The sequence below is a fragment of the Chelonus insularis genome, unplaced genomic scaffold (genome assembly GCF_013357705.1).
Source record: "Chelonus insularis isolate UGA/USDA-ARS -01 unplaced genomic scaffold, ASM1335770v1 contig_116_pilon, whole genome shotgun sequence".
Lineage (NCBI taxonomy): Eukaryota > Metazoa > Arthropoda > Insecta > Hymenoptera > Braconidae > Chelonus > Chelonus insularis.
The window spans coordinates 693774-715344 of NW_023276357.1; the positions used below are offsets into that span (position 1 = coordinate 693774).

A 21571-nucleotide genomic window follows, 5' to 3' on the forward strand; every position below is an offset into this window, starting at 1 on the left:
ACAAATACATACGTGATACATTTACGACTTATATGATCGGATATCTCCGGATGAATTCGTGCCGTTGTCGACAATGACGGCCGCAAAATACGCGCGTACTTGTCAAAACTTCGTTGTAGTACACTGACCAATATCTCCTCTGTGTATTTTATTCACGAGAAGCAATCTACCAATACAAAAGCAACAGAAAACACTCAGTTCACTTGATCTTTTGACTGTCTAAGAGCATTAACTGGTAAAGCTAGGTTATTGGTTTTTTATGACGCCATAGTGATACTAACGAGCACTTGCAAACAGCTTTCCAACACACTTTATTATTATCTATACACATACTATTGTTAACATTTTTTAGTGTAGCGTATTCGTCTTAATATATTCGTATGGAATTTATGCACGGCTGATGTAAAGCCAATATTTTCACCCGATAAGGTAGTGGTATACGTATATGTATATTATTTTAAGCATGATGCATGTAAATTAATGCTCAATCAACGCCATTGTAGTACAATAGGATTGTTTTATATTCGTACCGGCCATTTATTAAAAAGTAAACATGATGAATGACAGAAGGAAAACACATGAATCAATCAATTCACCATGTGAAGAAAATGATGAAGAATTTAGTCATGACGAATTAGTTAAATTAACTCGAGAAGCTATTGACAAAATTATAGAAACCGACCCGCTTTTTTCTGGACTTCCTTCTGATGTGACAGTCGAAGAATTAAAATCACAAATTGCTGTCGCTCAAGGACAAGCCATAACTCTTTACCTTAATAGAGGAGAGTTACCTAAACTGTCAATAGTGGTAACTTTTTTGTTCATCTATTATTTTAATGTCCTAAATTTTTTTTTTTTCACTGTTGTATTTTATTTTTTTATTTTTATTCCAGGTCTCGCCACACAATACAAGTGTTTTGGACCTCAAAAAAGCAATTAAAAGGCAAACTACTCTTGCATTACATAGAGAAGGAGTTAAAAAGAAAATAAGTTGGAAACATGTTTGGAAAAAATATCATTTGTGTTATAACGATATTGTTTTAAGCAATGACAAAGAAAATATCAAAAATTATGGAATTAGTAACAAGGTGGAATTGAATTATGTTAAAAGAAGAAGAGAAAAAAACCGAATCCAACTAAATCAATAATTATTTTTATTACAAATATGTACATTAATTTATACACATGTATATAATTATAGGTAGTTATTGTTGATTATCTTTTGGTCGCTTATTATTAATAAACTCCTCCAATTTTCCAACATATTTGTCAAAAAGAGTTGGAACATATGGATCTCCTAAATCACTTGGTCTTTCTTCTGGTGATTTTACTAATCGTTTCACGACTAGACCTGGCTTACAATCTTCTAGAAGAAGGCAACTCAATTCGAATTCAGGACGTTCATACCAATCAGTAACGACCAATTCTTTTAAATTCCATGCTTTATATAGACATTCTAGACCATGTTCTGTAATCTCTTTACAATCAGATATGTCTAAATATTCAAGATGTGGACATAAAGCCACGACTCTTTCTAAACACCAATCATCAAAATGTTCACAATTTTTATAAGTTACTCTTTTCAAATATCTCAATCCTTTTAAATTCAATAATCCTTTATAACTTATTATCATATTAGTACAATCAATTTCTTCAAGAAACCATTCAGGTTTATATGTTGTCGGTAATTCGTCAAAATTTTCCAATGATAAGAATTTTTCGGATCCAAGCTGACGAACTCTTCCTTCTCTGAAAACTATCATATGTGCTACTGCTAGCTCATTTCCCAATGTTTGATGTCGTTCGGGTATAAATCTCTGATCGTGGTCTAAAATTCTCGATTTCAAATCTTTTATGAACAATTCAGTATCTTCAGAAGGTGATAGAGATCCACGTCCAAAATACCAGGGAAATACCTTGTTTGGAGTTGATCTTTTGAATATACTGAAAAACTTTGTTTCATCTACCAAATTTGGAAGAGTTCGCCACTTTTTTAGTTTACGAGATTCTTCTTTCTCTTCTTTACTCTGATTTTCTTTTGTCAAAAGACCACTGAGAAAATTTTTTGGAATAAAATTTCTTACAAATTGTAATGATACATTGGATGACTGACTGCAAATTAGGACACGTTTGTTGATAAACATTTTTGGATGATAATTAGTTGAGAAATGAAGTAGATAAATTATTATCAAAGTCACCAACTCCCAATCAATGTTTTGATATAAATGATTATCAAACAAATCTAATACGTATATGTATACGAATAAGCTCGAAAAACTTTAACTTGACTATAGTACATTAAAATAACGATATTTGGTCATTACAAGATGCAGTAACCATTTTAATAGTTACAATCCACTTGTAGTCTCCAATAAAATACTGAGTTTAATTTATAAATAAAAACAATACATTATGGTATTTTGTTTATGAAAAATGTGTGCTTTGAAATGAAAATGGAGTAATCTTAGGTTAATTATTAAATACACTGTCGATAAAGTAGTTTAACTGGAATGTGCTGCCACCAAACAATTTTAGTGCCGCATACTTCATTCTAGATATGTAACTGTAAAACTCTCGTACATCAGAAAATCTTTTAACATTTGTGTTATTTTTACAACATTCATTTGGTTAATGTCTAAAGTAATCTATAAAAAAATATAAATACTGTATAAACAAAATAAGGATCAAGTGTCTTGAAATTATTTAGGTATTACTTTAAAATTGATTTATTGATAACCTAAACAAGGCATGTAACTACGACTTCGTATCAAGAAAGATTCTACCAATATTTACGTTAACAATATATTTATTAGTGAGAAAGTCAATCAATCAACCAAAAATCGATCAATAATTATTACGATTCACCACCATGCAAGAGGATATGCAAGAAGAAGTAATGAAAAAAGTTATTATGTACGCTTAGAAAAGTAGAATACTTTCATTAATATTCAATAATTATTATTTTAGCCTCAATTCGTCGTTGATGATGTCAGTAAAATAATAAAAGAAGCAATAGAAGTCTCTATCGGAGGTGATGCTTATCATCATAATAAAATCAGCCAATGGACATCTCATGTTGTAGAAAGTTGTCTGGGAAGCTTGACAAAATTACAAAAGCCTTATAAATATATTGGTATATTTATTGAGTATTATAAATTTCTATTGTTATTAATCAATTTATTAAAATAACTTTGTTTTATAAATTTTTCTAGTTACATGTACCATCATGCAAAAGAATGGAGCCGGTTTACATACAGCAAGTTCTTGTTATTGGGATAATGTTACTGATGGAAGTTGCACAGTTCGATGGGAGAATAAAACTATGTATTGTATTGTATCGGTATTCGGATTAGCTATTTAATTTATTCATTGACTTTTATCTTTAGTCAATTCGTTTTTTTAAATTCCTTCAAAGTAATATCAAACAAAATCATTTTAACAAATTATTTTTTTAATTATTATGACGTTAAGGATTTTTATTTCTCATATATTTTATTCAACTTTTAAGTTAATGATTTTTAACATGAAAAAAGAATTTATTATTATTTTATTATTATATATATGCTTAGTATACTATTAATCATTATTGTATGAAAACATGCTTAAATCAGCAAAAAAATTGTAGTCCATATTCAACTGAATGATTCCGTAGATTAAGATAAAATATTTATGATTGCGCTTTCCTATTGTTAAATTTATGTGAAGAAAATAAACGCTCATTTTTATAAAAAATAAATCAAATAATAATGAAAAGTCACGTTTATTTATAATATTGAGTAAAAACATATAATTAATTAAATAATAAGTTACTTGTACATATTATTTTCATAATAATGTATAAATTATATTTGATTATCCTTTCAAATATAACACTAATTTAAAAACTTACAATATGTTAAAATTGTTACACTTATAAAGTTCCAAAGTAATTTTCTGGTAAATCAGAAAAAATATCATGGCTTCCTGCTGTTGAGTCTGCATCCAGTAGAATCATATTTGGCGCTAAATTATTTTCATTGAATTCGTCATCTATGTAAAAGTCTTCCAAGACGCTGTCATTTAAATTTGCATCTTTATTAGCTCGATTAATAACAAAGTCACTACTAGCTCTTTTAAGTTCCCCTAAATTTGGAGGAAGTGATCGTCGTCGGGCTAAAATTATTTCCGAATGTAACCCGAACTTATTTTCGTCAATTTTATTATTGGTATTCAGCAAATCAAACTTTCTATCATTTTCAACATCCATTGTACATTTTGAAGAAGTATTGCTTGGAGTGTCCAATGTTTTAGTTTTATATCTTCGTTCAATTACATTATATTCTTCTTTGTTTCGAATAATAGGGAGACCACATTCTAGGGCGGTTTTTAATTCAACCGACGTTGGCCGTGGTCTTTCTGGTGAAGAATGTTTCTTAGAAGAAATCGAAATATATGTTAACTTTCCTCCATTGATTGGCGATTTTCTTTCATTATCTTTAAAAGTTTTTCTTAAATTGACTGTAAAATAACGTTGACTCGATGATCTTTCAATTGTCTGAATTTTTTCGTCAACTTTTTCATTCAAATTGAATGATTCTTCAAGAGATGATGATTCATTTCTCTTTGAAATATTTACATTAATGCTATTACACTTGTTAGAATCGTTTATTTTACCAACAGTATTTGAGCTATTTAACTTGACAAGATTAGTGACTCGTTCAAGAGTATCTTTCAATGCTTGAAGTGATGTACTTTTAGTCATGCTCTTCATAACTACTTTATCAGTATTTAATTCAGCACCTGATGTACGATTTAAATTCTCATGACGTACTTGTTCAATTGATGATTTAATAGTGTAAGTTTGATCACTATCTGGAGATATACTCGATTTATTTTCTGACAGCATTGAATCATGATTTCGTGATTTTGATAAATACAATGACTTTTCTTTACTCCACAATGAAGTTTCAAAGAAACTTTGCGAGCTAGTATTTAAAACCTGTGGTTGAATTACTGCATCTCTTACTGATCCTGGTACATAAGAGTATGGTAATTTCGAAGATTTTGGCTGAGTTGACTTTATAAAAGTTGAATAGTGTTTATGTAATGATGTATTTAATTTTGGTTCAATACTTGTTTTATGACTTGCAGGTTTATGTGGTTTGTAATCTCTACTTTTAATTTCTTCTAAAAGTGAAGATTTATCAAGTCTATCTTCTAAAAATGAAGATTTATTGGTTCTATCTTCCAAAAGTGATGATTTGTTAAGTTTATCTTCTAAAATTGATGATTTATCAAATTTATCTCCTGAAATTGATGATTTATCAAATTTATCTCCTGAAATTGATGATTTATCAAATTTATCTCCTGAAATTGATGATTTATTAAATTTATCTCCTGAAATGGATGATTTATCGAGTCCATCATGTTCAGAAGAGTTGTGAACGGTAGTATTACTACTGAAGAAACTTCGTCTTCTATTTGCTAAGATTTCTTTTAAATTTTGTATATCTATTCGTGTATTACTAGTGTCTTCTTGTATCACTGAACTTTCTGTTCGACTTGACGAGTCTTTTCTTTCTGTATCATGGTCTTTAGGAGATGATGATCTGTGAGATAAATTTTGATTCAATTTTTCATTACGATTGTTATTAGCATTTTCTCTAATCAGACCAATATTACGCATATGATCAATATCAAGACTACGATTCATCGAAATAATTCGAGGAAATAATTTTCGTGGTTCAATATTTTTTCTTTCAGATGGAATTCGTTTGATGGGAGATGGCTGAATATTTTCCCTCGAAGAAAATTGTTCATTAGATCCAAATAGCTGAGATAAATTACCGCGACTTATTAATGGTGCAGAGTTGATACTTAATCTAGAATTATTATAAGTATCATTTCCATTAATTGACTGTTGATCTATGTAAAATAATTCCTTATTTTCATATTGCAACTCAAGTCGTTGGAAATAACGTGAGATGTTCATCATGTCTAAAGATCTCCTTCTAGCATCAAGTTGTAATCCAGATTCCAAAAATGTTTTTAATAGTCTAGGGAAATTATAAGCCTTAATTGAAACACCTTGTCCTAATTGCAAATATTGCTTTTCAACATCTTCTTTGCTCAAATCAGCCCAAGGTATTACACCGGTACACAGTTCCCATGTGAGTAATGCTAATCCAAAAACATCTGTTGCTATCGTTGGTCTTTGGCCTTTAAAAAGTTCTGGTGCTTGCCATTGGAAGATTTCTGATCGTACACAATCTTCGTAACTTTGTTCTTCCGGAAATGTCTATAAGAAAAATAATTTAATTATTATCATGTAAACATAAATAATAATTGATCATTCATTGATTATTTAGTAATGTATTGTACTTACTTTGTCATTTTCAATAGCCAGTTCCCAGCCACCCAATTTTACAATTCCACTGATTGTTAGAAAAACACAATGTGGATTAACAGCAGAATGTATATACCCTCGCATGTGAGCGTACTGTAGGGCCGATGCTAAACTTCCTGAATTTTTGGCAACACTTTGAACTGAAAGTTTCTCGTTTTGTTCATGGACAAAGTGGTAAAGGGTACAATCTACTGGTTCACAGATTGCTACGAGATGATTATCAACTGTTTGAGTAGTACCCATGAGTATCATTATATTTTGATGTCGTATTTGTCTGTTAATAAATGAAAAATAGTGAATTAATTATTTATGGTAAACTATTATTTAAATAATGTTATAAAAGATGTTTAATTACTTACGATAAAATTACAATATCACGATCAATTGCACCTAAACAGTCCTTATGGACATTTCTTCTGAGTGATACTCTAATATTTTGCCATTCTGCATAAATAACCTCAATATTACGATCTTCTGTCCCCGAGATCCAACCAATTTCAAATAAATCGGCCAGTTGAGCATGAGGAATCCCAGGAATTGAAATACTGTAGTTATCAACTTTTTCTCTAATCGACTGGTTTACAGTTAGATTACTGATGTCAATTTCCGACTCATTTTTCGATAAAAACTCATAGCCTGATGAGATGGTGGTGTTGGGGGATGTGATATATCCTGGATCGTCTGGATTTTTTCGTCGTGCAAGAAATTCTTGTAGGGCGGAACGATATGAATCACTGTAAAAAAAATAGTTGACTATTACAGTATATGAAATGAAAGTTATTTTAATGATAATTAAATCTCATAAATTAAGTGAATGCACTTAAAAAATAATCTGTAGTTAAAGTAATAATTATTAAAGAATCAATCCTATCTCGCAGATTTATCTTTAATATACCTATGACTTTGGTCATTTCTGACAAGGATAGATGTAGTAATAACAACAGTTCGTCTTTGACGATTTTTAGCTTTTTCACTCAGTGAAGATGAACTGAAGGACGAACTATATGTTGAATATATTGAATCAGAACTTGTCCACAATTCCATTTTAAGAAATATTATTTCGAATGAAAATTTAGTCACAAAAACAGTTTTTAACCATAAAAAAGTGTTGCAATAAAATTTATTAACACTTTTAATTAATGAATTAAATTTTACAGTTAAGTTTTATTTGTAATTAATCCAATAATTTATCGTCACTCGATTAATTTGAGTACAAGTAAATTTATTGCGATGAGTTGACGAACTGAGTAAAAACACTACTGAATACCGAGTTATAATTTTGTTAATCTCGAAGGTGTGTGCTGATCGGAATTTCCGGTTTTTTAATCATGTGTATCAATTTATTTGAAAATTTAAATGAGGTTATTTTTTGATTTAATTACGAGATAAAATATTAATATTTTATTTTATATGCACATCAAATTTAACTTACTTATTAAAACTTAGATTCGGCGGTAAGCTCTGACGACTTCGACCACGGTGAAGTGCGTCTCTGTAAATAACAAATAAAAACAATTATTATAAGGTATGAGTAATAAAGTTAATGTTCTGTTAAAATATCTTTATTAATTGTAAATCTAATTTAAATGTTATTTCTATTTAGCTAATGGCATTATAGAAGCATGAATGATTATTCCTCAATAGAAAGGATTGGATTCCTGAATTCATTTTATCATCCTGCCTATTCAGTGTTTACTTCCTGCCTTTTATAATTATGTGATTTAGAGGAGCGGAAACATTTGAAAATGTTGAATTGCAATTTTACTCAATGACTTCAATAATAACGGAAAGAGAGAAATAACAATTCTAGATTTTTATCAACATATTTACTTTTGTTTTGCATGACTGACCTTATCTAAATGTGAATTCTAATAAGATAGAAAATATTCTTTTAAATACCTTAAATGGGATAGTATTTAAGAATAATTTAGAAGTAACAAAAATTCACAGAACCGAGGCATCAGGTAATGACATCACGTGATGGTAATTATGGGGAATATTGAAAGGTTGGGATTATTTAAGAAGAACAAATCTGGCGACTAGAGAAGACATTGGCTATGTATAGACAATGAATACCCGCATTGAGAGGTAGTATCGGTCATTGGGAATCTAAGAGGGCCTGGGAATTTTGCACCGTAAACTTTAGTGTCATTCTAGGAAAGGAAATTATTTAACAATGAATCTCTAGGTACACAAGGATATTAAGTAGTATTAGCAACAGGATTTATAATCCCATTCACTAACTTGAACCTACAAGACTAAAAGTCTACGTCATAAGACTGAAATTATACGTTTACTTTGCGTTTAAAATGTACAGTGCTGTTAATGTTAAAATATTTTGTTAAACGAATATATGGAATAATATTAAATTAAAATTTCTAGTTAAATAATTAATGTTACATGAGAAAAAGTAAAAAATCTTGATCAACAATATCATTGATGTAATAATAATAACAATTTTAGTTGAATTATAATTTTAATTTTATAATATTGTTGATAAATATTGTGATGATATTAGAAAAACACGATTGCAAACAAAATTATCAAAAAAAAGAACATATTTAGGAAGTAAATTAAAAATTTTCACATAAAGAAAGTAGAATATTGAAATATTTAGACAGTTATTAATGTCAAGTATTAATTTATAAAGCTATTAAATATTTTTTATCATTATTACTTACTTTCGAAGCCACTTAAACATTCCTGTCATCCCCATAATGTCAATCACACTGCGATGGGTAACGTGTGATAAATAAAGTACAAATCACAAAAAAAACTTGAATGTTTGCACAGAACTCAATTTTGGTTGAATGTACTTAACTTGACTGTTTCCCGGCACTGACTGACAAATTACTGTAGGTAATTCACATCTTCTTCATGAACTTTGCCATACCTCCCCACCAAAGTCAAATTTATGACCCAAAGCTCGGTATATTCTTGGGGTTCAGTGGGCTACCTGGCTCACGGTTCATGAATTACTTTCCCACTTTTGGTTTCTACTACATCTTACCAATGAACAAATAATATTTTTCATTATTTTTCATTTAAATAAGCGTACAAAAGTTTTTATAAATAATTATAAATAAATTTTTGAATGCTTATCCAACCATGAATGTTCATAGTTGAATGAATAATGTTAATTGAGATCTAAGCTATTAACAAATAAAAATTAAAGAAAAGAATGTAGTGAATTTCCTTAGTACTTAAAGAAGATTTAAATGATTTTTTTTCCAGTGACATTATTTAATTTAACTTCCAGACGACGTTTATTGCAATAAACGATCACAGGGAATAAATACCCGCTCTATATTTCATTACGATAAGATCACTCACTTAGTAATGAAAATGTTTAAAAAAAAATAAACTCTTTTATTTCACATAATATTCATTTACTCAATTTTTAAAGATTAATAGAACATTTTCGAACAGTAAGAATAAAATTAAATCTGTTTTATGTCGTAACAATGTCAAACAATTAAATAATAGTGTATATAATATAAATACATATTCATTTAGTTAAACTTTCTTTACTTAATAATGAATTAATATCACATTTGCATAACTCATGAATTAAATATCATTGGCACTAAGAAAATAAATATAACAAACAATTGTAGATAAGGAGTTAACGGTAACTTTTGTGTTTCAAATAAATTCATAATATATTTACGGTGCTTTCATTTCTTGTTTTACGCAATACTTGAAACCTTCCCATCCTTCATTTCTAGGTTGAGACTGAAAATAAATTGAAAAGTTTATAATTATAAGCCCCAATGAATAACGATTATTGGAAATTTATGAAGATAATTTACTTTAAAGCCTCGATGTAATCTATCTTTCATAATTGCAATAAACTCTTTATATGAAAGTTGTCCATCCCCGTCGACATCAAATAATGCGAAAACTGTATCAATGATGTGCATTGGAATACAGGTTCCTGTGCATATTTTAACTGCACGTAAAAATTCATCTATAATAATTGTTTAGATTAATAATTTATATTAAATAATAAGCATTCATTTATCACAAGTATAGTATATAGCAATTTTACCTTTGGATATCGGATGATCTGCAAGGGTATACATTCTCATGGCTATTGAAAAGTCATCAAGAGAATTTAAAAATTGATAAAACAGTCGGAATTCTTGAAAATTAATTTCTTCATGATTTTTCGAGCCTTCTAATAATCTTCCTAAATATTGTTCATACCTAAAATATACAATAAATTTGAATCAAAGTGATATTTATAATTAAATAAAAATAATAATGACAAAAAGTATAAAAACTTACTCATCTGTATCTAAATATGTGTATCTTAATAAAATTTTGGCAAAATCCAACTCCGAAATTGTGTCACTCCCTTTGCTAAATTCTTGAAACTCCAATTCTAACACTTCATGTTGAAGATTTTCCATAAATTGTTTGAATCCATCGTATTTGAGCTCTTTAGTTCCATCTTTACCGAAGAAATGAATCATCAACGTCGTGTCAATCGCGTGACGACGTTGCAATCCCTAATAAAAAAATGTATGTCAATTGATTTTTTAAAATATTTTAACTCAAGAGGTTGGTAAATAAGTATATGTATTTTATCAATTAAAGAAAAAGATAATAATACCTCATCATTTTCTTGAGGTTCTGAATGTTCATTTTCCACTTTTTTTTCAGGATCAACATCAATTGTATCATTACCATGGCGACTTTGCCAAGCATAACTGAATATCTTCTCCATCTATTTTAAACAGATAAAATAATTCGTAACTACAAGTGTTTTCGATTTTCTGATAAAAAAGAAGAATCTCGTTATCTCGATGTTATAAAGCTGAATGAAAGATGTAATAACGTTAGAATTTTAAATTTAAGTATTACGAAATGAATTAATAATCGAAGATATCCATAGTAGATTGAAGTTTATAGATGATAGTTTTGACGAGTATTTGATGAACTTACATATGATTTTGATGTATTTTTTCTCTCGATGGTACTGTCATGGCAGTCTCGTAGTAGTGTTTTGGTGGATAGGGTCTCTTCACTTGGATTAACAATTTTTTGCAGCTAATTTTGTTTGAAATAAGCAAAAGTATGATTTGAAAATGTGTTGATACATTCATTGAATTATTCAATATAAATAAAAAAAAAAAAAACTAAATTAATAAAAGCAAGTTATACAGAAATGAAATATAGTACAGATAGAATATGTAAATAAATAAGCTGTTGAAATAATTTTGAATGAATAGAATGATTCAAAAACAATTAAGAAAAAAACACATTCAATTTTTCAATGGGAAATGCACTGTTAGAGGCCTCTATCTGTAATGTAGTTAAGTAATCTATGTAATTTAAATATAATTTTCATAATTAGAAAGCTAAAGGAAAACGCCAATTAGAAATTAGTGCATAAACATTTCCATGATAATATTACGTGAAACATACACATTCACACAGCAGATGATTAAATATTACAAAATTCCAACATCTTCAAAAGCAAATATCCAATTGTCTTCGTGACTTGATTTATATTATACGTATGATTGGACATGTATAATTTCGTTACAAACATTGTGCAGAAGCATTAGGATTTCTCCGCAGCTTCAACTCACAACTTGTTGAGTTGCCTCGTCAAGAGCACGTTCCTTCAGTCCAAAACCAAATAGTCTTCTGATCTGTGAAAAAATTGGCTCATGCAAATTTTTGAAAATGTAGCTATATACTGATCCCACTAATTAATTATGATCTATATGTTCTGTAGCTTGGTAAAGGCTTTCCAAAATAACAAAATCATTATTATTTTACAATGGATTTTGAATATCTCAACAATTCAGTGGATGTTTTTTTTGTAAGAAAAATTTACTCCTGAGTAAATATATCCCATTTGATGAGTGGGTTTTAATTTCTTCATGGTATAGACAAGGGTGAAAAAAGTTGAAATAAACTTTAATTTGAATGAACAAAATTGAATACAAATGAAATGGATGAAAAATAAGAATTATTTATCTTACCACTAGGAATTCATTTTTGTCGACTATTTCGTTGCCATCAGTATCAAACATATTGAATGCGATGCGAAAGCCAGTTTGTGGTTCTGCAATTAACAGAACAGATTACAAAAAGTTTGTTTTGATTAGGAGATAGCTGTTGATGTTTATTACGAAGAAAAGTATATCTAAATGAAGTAAGACATAACTATCAGTAGAACAACCGCAATACACATAGTAAGACGTCTTTCAGAGATCTATGGATACAAACTGGTTTTAATAACACGGTGTGAGAGAGCGATAAAGCGTCTTGAAGTTTACTTTGGCGAAGTAATTCGCACTATAAATTATCTATGGAATGGTGAGTTATATATAAATACTCACTTGTAAGTATAGACAGAAGAAACAAGTACTCCGTATACGATACTATTCCTGAAAAAAATATTTATTCTTGTTAGTTTTTTATTTTTATTCTATTTATAATTGCTATATTAATGAGTGAATACGATAATGCTTAACGATTTTCTTTAGCTCTTAAAACTCTACTCGATACGCTAATTGCAAATGCATGCTTGTCTTTTTTCTATTATGATTTGATTATATTCAATTATCTTATTCATTAAATATATTGATGAATTTCATGGAAATTAATATCTAACATTTTCCCATTTTAAATTATTCATATTATTTCAAACTTACATTAAGATGCAAAATATCACTTGAGGCTATAAATTTCTAGCTATAAATTTGGTAAATAAATAAATCACCTTTATCTTTTAAATTCCGGAACATAGTAGGTTTTCCATGGCGAAGTTGAGGAGTAATATTTTTAATCATTTCCAAATCCTTATTTGTGAGAAGTCTCCTTTTATATCTAGCTGAAAATAAAAATGAATAGTCATCAGAACTAGTCCATAACATTATATTATCTCTATTTTATCTTCGTAATATTCTATTATTTTTATTGATAATAATATCTTACAATACCTATTTAAGAAATTTAATCCAAACCAAATAAAGTCGGTACATTTTCGCAAATTTCTTATCCATTGTTAAAGTATATTTGTCAAGTAATTTATAATTTAAGTACACTTACGTCTTGGTTCTGATTCAACAACACTATCAAGAAAATCTTGAGGTGTCATGTATAGTTGTCCATTGTATACCACTGACGCAAACTTGATAAATCTTTTCTCTCTCATGGTCAGCTTCACGGCCTCTTGGATCTCATCGTCATTATGCTGTAAAAGTCAAATAGAAATTTTTTTCAAATATAAATGGAATCTTTTAAAAATGTAATAAATTCATTTTATATTCCAACAACAGAGATAAATTCATGAATATCAAAAATTTGAAAATTTTTCCAATCTGTTAATGCGTTTTTCAAGTACTGTTGTTACGTGCTTTGATATTCAATTTTAACACGCACGGAAGCGACAGTTTGGATGTAGAAACGAGCACTCTGGGAGTTAACGAGCGCACCAAGGGGCGCCAAAACACGGTACGATCAAAGTCTTATAACAAGCAATGCAAAATACTTGGAGAAAAGTATACAAGGTTAATGTAGTCAATGGAAATTTATTATACTTCCTGACAATTTAATATTTTATATCGATTAATAAATTATTCAATATTTGTTTCTTTTTACTGATAAATAACTTTTTGAAAAACTTTTATACAATACTCTGACTAAAAAATCAATATATCTGCTAAAAATATTTTAATTGGCATCCACCTGAATCAGTTTCTACATTATTTGCACTTGAAGATAAACATTTAAGAATTTAATTACTTATTTATTTCTTATTTCCAAGATAAAATATTCATTTTCTTGATAATTTCACTCCTCATTATACAAATATCTCTGATAAATGTATATTACAACAGTATTTATAAGCAATTATGCTATATATCTGAAATTTTATTTAAAAAACTGTAATTACTGGGTTACTTTAGAATATTCTTGGGTGGTCAGAAAAAAAAATTCTTCAATCACCCACGCATCATATGATATATGGAGATATTTTTGATCAAATCGTATCATTGATGATCACAGCTTTAAAACTTTGAGTAGTTGATGCCGCTGATAAAATCTACCCTTTCAATTCAACGAATAAGGCGTTACCATTCTCAGATTATACAATGGTTGATTTTTCGTGGTCCCCGATTTTGCACTTGTCCAGTACATGTAGATACTCCAAAACATTTACCACTGACTTTAAATTGTTACTTGATATCATCTTAATGTCCATTTAATTGAATGCAATTATTTGTACTTTTTTAAAGTGTCTTTGGTGGTAAAATAAAAAAAAAAAAATTAAATAAGGATAAAGAAAATCAATTTACACTTCTAGTTCAAAAATTATGATTGCCAAACTAATTGGTTACACGAATTAGTCTAAATTAATGATTTAGGTATTTTAATTAAGCGTGAAATTAAAGAATTTATTCGCAAGTCGAAAAAAAAATTGAATGCATGACTAAGAATAAATTTATGTTATAACTTGGTAATAAATCAGACAAAAATAATACGAATAATTGAATATTTGAGAGGTAATGTTTTAGATATCACCTTTGGCGATATGAAGATGCATACATTTGTTGCACTTTCGTGTGCTTCAGCAAATAATTTCGAGATATAATAAATAATCACTGTCATTATGATATACTTTTTATATAATACCAAGGTGTGAACATGATAACCCCATAGTGAGTCAAAATTATTGTGTAATTTATTGATATGAATGAATTAAAAAAAATTCATTTTACCAAAATAATTTTAAAAATGAAATATTTTAATAAATTGTACACCTTGACATGTATATTTTGATACAATTTAGTGCACTAACTTGTTTAGTATTTGAAGAAGTAGCCTTAAGGGGTAGATATACTTTGATAATCTTATATATAATCACAGGCCCATGAGGACTTTAATGTACAAGATTTATTATTGCATAGGTAAACGATTGATCATTCACATTTTTAGTTTTTCATTTTTGTCCAACATGAAGATGAAAGTGTGTATCATAATACAATATATGAGTAATGCAAGGGTATTTTTTTGGAACTTTATAAAAATATTTCTCAAGATCCATTAGTCCATTCAACGGCTCATCAAGTAATAATAACGATGAAGCACCTGACTGCGACCAAATGATAAAATTAAATATGCTTATGCTGCAAGTGCTAGAGATACATTAATTTTGAATATTTAATTTTAAGTATAAATGGATAAAATTGAATTATTATGTTTTTCACAACTAATCAAAGTAACTTATGATGGTGTTTTCTTGTCATCTGTCAATGAATTTTGGAAACTATTTATATGGCATTTCTATGTTATTGATAATACTTATTGAAAAAAAATGTAAATTAAGTCAAAATATTCATAAAATTACAAGTGGTCTTTTCTCAAGTAAATCGATGCAAGAATAAGAGTAAAAAAGTAAAGTACCTTATCGATTCGTCTGAAAGAGGCTTAAACAAGAATGAAGAGCAAAGCAAGTTAGGAGTGAGAAAGGGTGGAGTGGATGCTCCCGCACCCGGAGGCGTCGAAAACTGGTAACGACTCTCCTTTGGCTTGTCGAGACATATAAAAAGAGAATAATAAAAGATTTGCGATTTGTTAAATATGCTATAGCAGGGTCATGGCGTCTCGTAAGCGTCTACTTGTCTTGTACCTTAACTTAGTTTCTTTGATAAACAGCTCTTAAATGTGTACTTGCTTTTCTTGTTATTCATTGTCACTCCTAAATTTGTACTTGTAAATATACATACGATCTCGCTATTTACTCTACTCTCTTTGTATCAATATCCAATCTGTACAATTTTTTGTTATCTGATCGATACATCTAACAGAAAAGATAACTAGCTTTGTATCTGGTTTTTTTTTCTTTTTTCTCATGTTGGGAATTGAAGAATTCCGAGTTAAAAACAGAAAATCACAGATACTTGAACAATTTTCTCGTGTACATCTATCTTTTTTGTTCATTGTAATTTTCTCTTCTTGCTCTTTTAAGTTTCGAGAACATTACTTAGAGGCATGATGTATCTATTCATTCCCTAAATACGCCCTATAGTTAGTTTTGGAAGGATAGATGTATCGATAGTGATTTTATTAGCATTTGTATTATACTTAAATTATGGCCAAGCTTAATAAACTTGTTTAGAATAGCAGTAGATAATGGGTCTGTATAATTATCGACTTTTATTGAATGATAAATAAGTATTAGGATGAAGAAAAAAAATTCTTATAGGTACCGAATACTTTGACCTTTGAAAGAATATTTTGCATACATTTTTTTTTTCTTTAAATTCAATGAATCTTTGCTGTTCAATTAACTGATTATTAATAATAATTGAATGGACATTAAGAAAAAAGTAACAGAAATATTCATAAAAAAAAATAAATATAACCCACTCAACTTAGATCAGATTGTTATACTTTTACTTTATATTTTCTGGCCTGCCTGTTTTTATTTCTCGCTCATTGCACTGGCATTTTTTTGTGCTCTTTACACCTGTCTATCTTATTTCGCGCCTCGTCGGCTTCAAGCTGGTTTTCACGTCACTTCAAAGCCACGAACATGACACCCAAAAATTCCGCACACGATTTAGCGCAAATTTATTTCAAAGAAAAAAGTGAATACACCGGTGCCAATTGTTCACATTTTTTTTTCCTTTCGTGTAACACAACTTTATCAATTTTCTCCTTTGCTCAAAATAGTCATTAAATATCCATTAGCATAAATTTGGAAAAATCACCTGTAAAAGAAATAAATAATTAAATTTATGAATAATTTTTTTTTAAATAAATGGCTATGATAATTATATGTTATAAACAATTTTAAAAATTTCTTAACTAATGGAATGAATAAGAGAACAAGTTTATTCTCTTACATTGACATAAATAATACCCAGCATTTAAGGAAGCACGGATTTGTTAAATATAATGCCGAGAGGTATCAGTGAAGGGTACATACAGAGAAAAGGTATACCACCTGGGGTGATGGTTTTGACTTTTCAGACATTCGATAATAAAGATATTGCCGCACCGTTTTAATAATCCGTTCTTCAAAAGAAGTTGATGAAAATATTTTCAGTTTTAGTGAGAACTAAGAATTAATATCTAATACATTTATAATAAATATTAGATATTAGATTTGACACTATGATTTGAATATGATTTATAGTAATCAATTATTTCTATCATTTTCATCAGAAATTCTCTTTCAAAAAATAACTCCAAAAACTTGTAATGTTTAAAAATTAAGACATAGCTTTAATAAAATAATTTTAAAATTTCATGAAAAATAAAAACAATTATAAAAAAATAATAATGAAAAATAAATAAATAATAATAATAATAATAATATAATGAAAGGAGTAAAGTAAAAAAGAGAAAATAATGTAGCAATTGATCAATTTTGTAAGTGCTAACTAAAAGTTCTGTCATTTTTTTTTACCGGCATTGATCAAAGTCTTTCACACCAAGTGAGGTCGTCTAATTCTGAGGGACGAAAATTGCTCAGTATAGTTAACTGAATAACTACACAAAAGATAAAATTGAAAATTTGAATACCTACTTACAGTCTTTGGTGAGTGATGCATCGCGTGCAAAGTGCTTTTACAGACTTTACTGTGTTATTTTATCCTAAATTACAGATGCTTGTTATCGAAGGCGTAACCGCATTTACTTGCTCTTTATCGAAATTGTAAGATAAAAATAAAAAACCTCCACACAACTGTGACATTTATATAGTTCTCTCTTTTTTTTTCTCTTTGTTTTGAGTTGGTATATTTTTCAATATTTTAACTTTATCTGGATGGTAATGTGTCATCGGTGGACCACACGACCTCCACGATAGTGTCTCAGTTTCTTTTTGTTTGCAGAACGATGTCTAAATCTGCCAGGTTCTATATGGCCTAAGGGTATTACTATAAACAGTAAAGTTATACGATGAACGTGATAGGTGAACATGTCTTTTGATTCATTTAAGTTCATTTTTTATCACTAAAAAATGAAACTAAAATTTTTGTCAACGTATCAAGTTTACATTTTCATAACTTCATTAGAAGAAACTAATCTTTTTGTAAAAAAAAAAAACATAATAATACAATCGGCATCATGAGCACAAAAAAATTAATTTTAGGAAAATTTTGTTGATATAATATTGAAAAAAAATGTATGAATGCTATGAATATATATATGTATTGTGACCAGTAGCTTGGTAGTTAAATCAGAAAAAAGGCGACAAAGGCTTCGACATAAATATTTCGTGTCCACGAAATAAAAGTGTGAGTGCAACAGACAACTTAAAAAACCATGAATTATTGAGGTATACAGGCGTAGTGTTATACCTCAAACTATAAAGGATTGACTGCCTTTTGACCACATTATGGATTTTTTCTATTCATAAAATATATATTTATATAGCTATGCGGCTTATTTGAGTTCTTTTAAAAAAAATATAACAAAAATATTATCAACGCCAAGTAATAATTCTTAGGTGGCATTTAAAACCATTGCTTTGGCAGAAAATTAAATGTAATTCTTTAGATTTTTATCACACAATAATCTTTTTGAATAATCCAGGATTAATTATACGATTAAATTGAATTTTTTGTCATAAAAAATCGATAAAAATGATAAATTTTTCTCCTGTCACAATATCCTCCTACATAGTTGAAAATATAAAAGAAGATTTAGCTAATGTGATGACTTGGAATATATAATGATTTATCAAGAATCGTTCAAATCTACTTTGTATATTAAATATAATAGTTAATAATTATAATTTATTGCAAATTTTTTATTGAGTACTTCAAATAAGTCTATGATAGATCTCGAACGTTATGCGAGATGTTAAAAGGATCAACATAAAAATTGTATAATAAACTAACGAATCATTTGAAGAAAAGAGAAATAGAAAAAAGTTATGATTTATTTTTTATATTAACAACCCAATTGACGGCTAATTTATAATAATTTTTATTTTAGCCTATTAAATTATTATTATTATATTGTATCCTAATAGTTACTGGAAATACACGATAAACTTCTTAAATGTAAAATGAAGATTTATAACTCCAGTCAATTAAAAAGTCTTTTGATCTTAAATCAGAGCAACACGGATATATTGTTGAATATTCTTTGTTTCATTATTGAGCTTTGCCTTTCAATGATGAGTTGGAAAAAGAAAGAAAAAAAAAATAAAAGTCGAACAAATGAACAAAACAAAGAAAAGTAAATTTACCGAACGAATTTAAATCTTCCCACCCACGTAGAAGACGCAATCATTATAAAATTTATATAGTACAACTGGTTCGATTTAAGCTTTCATTTTTTCTAGTCGTTATGAAGTCTAATTGAAATCAATTTATATGTGAACGCGATGTTAATGTCAATAACCTATAACACATTACATAAATAAATTCTTATAGACACACGAGAACAAGTGTTATAATTCATTCATGTCATTCGAAATACTAAAAATAAAAAAAATTTTAAGTAACCAAGTGCCTTTACTATCTTAACACTGCATTAGTAGAAGTTGAATAGTGTACCGGTCAGTATTTATTGAGTTATACTTTTGATAAGTGAAAAGATATTTCAAGAAATGTCGTTAAATTGTTGACATTGCGTAGGCGGTTCGTAACTACTACGAGAGATCTTTAATAACTATTATGATTTGAATTTAAATGCAAATCAATTCAATTGTAGCATCCAACTCGTATATCAAACAATATTCTATAATTAGAAAAATAATAAAAAATATTAATTCAGTTATTTATAATTCAAGTATAAGATAAAAAATTTTGATACTACCTCAACGTGCTGATATTTATGAATTTTTATGTAATTATGCAGAGATTGAAAAATTTTTCCTCGATCCGACAAAGAGAATTCAGGGCTAGTGTGCTAATTAACGACTTCCTTTTATCAACCACTCGTTGCATTTAGTCTTTGAACTTAAAAAAGAAAATATAACAACAACACACAGTGGTAAGTTACAACCTGTTGCGGTGAAAAAATATTCACCTTGTATCGTGATTTTTAACGCTCGTAAAACTCTTGAAAGTTCCGGCCACCGAAAAAATAAAATTATATCATGTTTGGGTCTTGGTATTTGTAAATTGATGAGCACGTAGTTATTTTAAAATCAAAATTTCCCAAAAGGAAATATTCAAATTCAAGAAGATTATTGACTATAAATAATTTACCAATGGTTTTATCAACAACTACTCATCATCTTCACGTTGTACTCATCTGTTAGCCCAACTCAACTGATCTTTCGATCATAATTGATGATGATACTTGTACATACCTATACACTGTTTCTTTTTTGTGTCAACTTTTTATTCAGATGGAATCACTGAAGAAAAATTACGTGTTCACATTAATAGATAAAATCTAAAACACTAATTATAAAAACATGAAAACTCTGTAGCTAATAATAACCTATATTTCGAAAGCAATGGAGCTTGAGTATCTCAAATTTGGAAAGTATAACGTTCTATTTATATCATGGTTTCGTAATTTACATAATCACATTAAAATTGTTTATACAAATGATTAGATATAATTCTTCAATTAAACTTTGCTTACCTTTCGTGGTCGAGCAGCGTAAACGACGTTGACATTGGCATATCTTTTTGCAGCGTAAATTACAATGGCACCAATGGTAAATAATCCAGCGCCAGTCTTGATAATTTCAAGTGTATTTTTACGAGGTTTCAGCAAATAAAAATTCGTTGAAAATTTACGAATATGTTGTAATGGTCTACACAAACGTTTTGTGATACTCGCCATATTTGTGACGCAATGCGGAGCGACAGAAGCAATAACCACGCTCTGGAAAATAAAACTCGAGGTGCACGTGCGCGCGCATTGAGTCTTGTACCGAAAATCAACCACGCCGGCTTGTGTTTATAAATAGACAATAACATATTTATAGAAATTTTACACCTTGTTTTTGTGAAGGAAATATTCAAAACTATACCTCATTATAATTATAAATGTATTTATGTAATTAGTTACTCTTACATACAACTTGTAACTTTGATTATGGTAAGTTAGTAATATAAACTTCCGCCTCGAGAATAAAAACAGTAGCCTATCGTATCTCTGGGACATTCCGCAAGTGTCGACATAAACGAGTCCTGATCGATCAGACGTAATAGTCGATTAATTACAATTGCGGTGGAAAGT

General features: G+C 28.7%; 5 protein-coding genes across 10 annotated transcripts; 2 read left to right on the plus strand and 3 right to left on the minus strand.

Annotated features, from left to right (window-relative positions):
* The first annotated feature begins 69 nt into the window (after nt 1–69).
* Nucleotides 70–1262, plus strand: LOC118074324 (U11/U12 small nuclear ribonucleoprotein 25 kDa protein). Of its 4 annotated transcripts, none has more exons than XM_035095476.1 (3): nt 70–429; nt 549–808; nt 894–1262. In XM_035095476.1, the coding sequence occupies exons 2-3, from the start codon at nt 554–556 to the stop codon at nt 1146–1148; spliced, it is 510 nt and encodes a 169-aa protein (XP_034951367.1). In that variant the 5' UTR covers nt 70–429; nt 549–553; the 3' UTR covers nt 1149–1262. The 4 variants fall into 4 exon arrangements, with proteins under 4 accessions (XP_034951367.1, XP_034951348.1, XP_034951358.1 ...); XM_035095457.1 differs by having other exon boundaries at nt 72–432; nt 512–808; XM_035095467.1 differs by having other exon boundaries at nt 72–429; nt 512–808.
* On the minus strand, nt 1132–2458 carry LOC118074317 (distal membrane-arm assembly complex protein 2). The gene has a single exon (XM_035095435.1). It carries the CDS (start codon nt 2142–2144, stop codon nt 1206–1208), a length of 939 nt encoding a protein of 312 aa, XP_034951326.1. The 5' UTR covers nt 2145–2458; the 3' UTR covers nt 1132–1205.
* A 76-nt stretch (nt 2459–2534) lies between these two features.
* Dlc90F (dynein light chain 90F) lies at nt 2535–3470 on the plus strand. Its single transcript, XM_035095488.1, has 4 exons — nt 2535–2707; nt 2814–2893; nt 2968–3133; nt 3213–3470. Exons 2-4 carry the CDS (start codon nt 2870–2872, stop codon nt 3359–3361), a joined length of 339 nt encoding a protein of 112 aa, XP_034951379.1. The 5' UTR covers nt 2535–2707; nt 2814–2869; the 3' UTR covers nt 3362–3470.
* Nucleotides 3471–3761: 291 nt separating this feature from the next.
* On the minus strand, nt 3762–9233 carry LOC118074307 (probable tyrosine-protein kinase DDB_G0283397). The gene is made up of 5 exons (XM_035095425.1): nt 9067–9233; nt 7818–7877; nt 6745–7119; nt 6365–6659; nt 3762–6277 (listed from the first exon to the last, which is right to left on the minus strand). The coding sequence occupies exons 1-5, from the start codon at nt 9099–9101 to the stop codon at nt 3911–3913; spliced, it is 3132 nt and encodes a 1043-aa protein (XP_034951316.1). The 5' UTR covers nt 9102–9233; the 3' UTR covers nt 3762–3910.
* A 498-nt stretch (nt 9234–9731) lies between these two features.
* On the minus strand, nt 9732–21260 carry MICU3 (Mitochondrial calcium uptake 3). 3 transcript variants are annotated; one of them, XM_035091030.1, is made up of 12 exons: nt 20969–21260; nt 13457–13601; nt 13128–13238; nt 12745–12792; nt 12385–12467; nt 11986–12048; nt 11336–11440; nt 11004–11117; nt 10676–10899; nt 10437–10594; nt 10198–10355; nt 9732–10120 (listed from the first exon to the last, which is right to left on the minus strand). In XM_035091030.1, exons 1-12 carry the CDS (start codon nt 21170–21172, stop codon nt 10052–10054), a joined length of 1482 nt encoding a protein of 493 aa, XP_034946921.1. In that variant the 5' UTR covers nt 21173–21260; the 3' UTR covers nt 9732–10051. The 3 variants fall into 3 exon arrangements, with proteins under 3 accessions (XP_034946921.1, XP_034947002.1, XP_034947090.1); XM_035091111.1 differs by lacking the exon at nt 11986–12048 and having other exon boundaries at nt 20969–21258; XM_035091199.1 differs by lacking the exons at nt 11336–11440; nt 11986–12048 and having other exon boundaries at nt 20969–21259.
* Nucleotides 21261–21571: the final 311 nt, after the last annotated feature.

Excerpts from the sequence above, each read along its gene's own strand:
- LOC118074324 (XM_035095476.1), top strand. The coding sequence starts at position 554 with ATGATGAATGACAGAAGGAAAACACATGAATCAATCAATTCACCATGT. Across the intron at positions 809-893 it reads TACCTAAACTGTCAATAGTG|GTCTCGCCACACAATACAAG; the intron begins GTAACTTTTTTG and ends TTTTTATTCCAG.
- MICU3 (XM_035091030.1), bottom strand. The coding sequence starts at position 21,172 with ATGGCGAGTATCACAAAACGTTTGTGTAGACCATTACAACATATTCGT. Across the intron at positions 12,049-12,384 it reads ACAAAAATGAATTCCTAGTG|ATCAGAAGACTATTTGGTTT; the intron begins GTAAGATAAATA and ends ATTTTTTCACAG. Across the intron at positions 11,441-11,985 it reads ACGAGGCAACTCAACAAGTT|CTGCAAAAAATTGTTAATCC; the intron begins GTGAGTTGAAGC and ends AAACAAAATTAG.
- LOC118074307 (XM_035095425.1), bottom strand. The coding sequence starts at position 9,101 with ATGGGGATGACAGGAATGTTTAAGTGGCTTCGAAA. Across the intron at positions 6,660-6,744 it reads CGTGATATTGTAATTTTATC|ACAAATACGACATCAAAATA; the intron begins GTAAGTAATTAA and ends ATTTATTAACAG. Across the intron at positions 6,278-6,364 it reads TGGCTATTGAAAATGACAAA|ACATTTCCGGAAGAACAAAG; the intron begins GTAAGTACAATA and ends TTTTTCTTATAG.
- Dlc90F (XM_035095488.1), top strand. The coding sequence starts at position 2,870 with ATGCAAGAGGATATGCAAGAAGAA. Across the intron at positions 2,894-2,967 it reads AAGAGGATATGCAAGAAGAA|CCTCAATTCGTCGTTGATGA; the intron begins GTAATGAAAAAA and ends TTATTATTTTAG. Across the intron at positions 3,134-3,212 it reads AAAGCCTTATAAATATATTG|TTACATGTACCATCATGCAA; the intron begins GTATATTTATTG and ends AAATTTTTCTAG.
- LOC118074317 (XM_035095435.1), bottom strand. The coding sequence starts at position 2,144 with ATGTTTATCAACAAACGTGTCCTAATTTGCAGTCAGTCATCCAATGTA.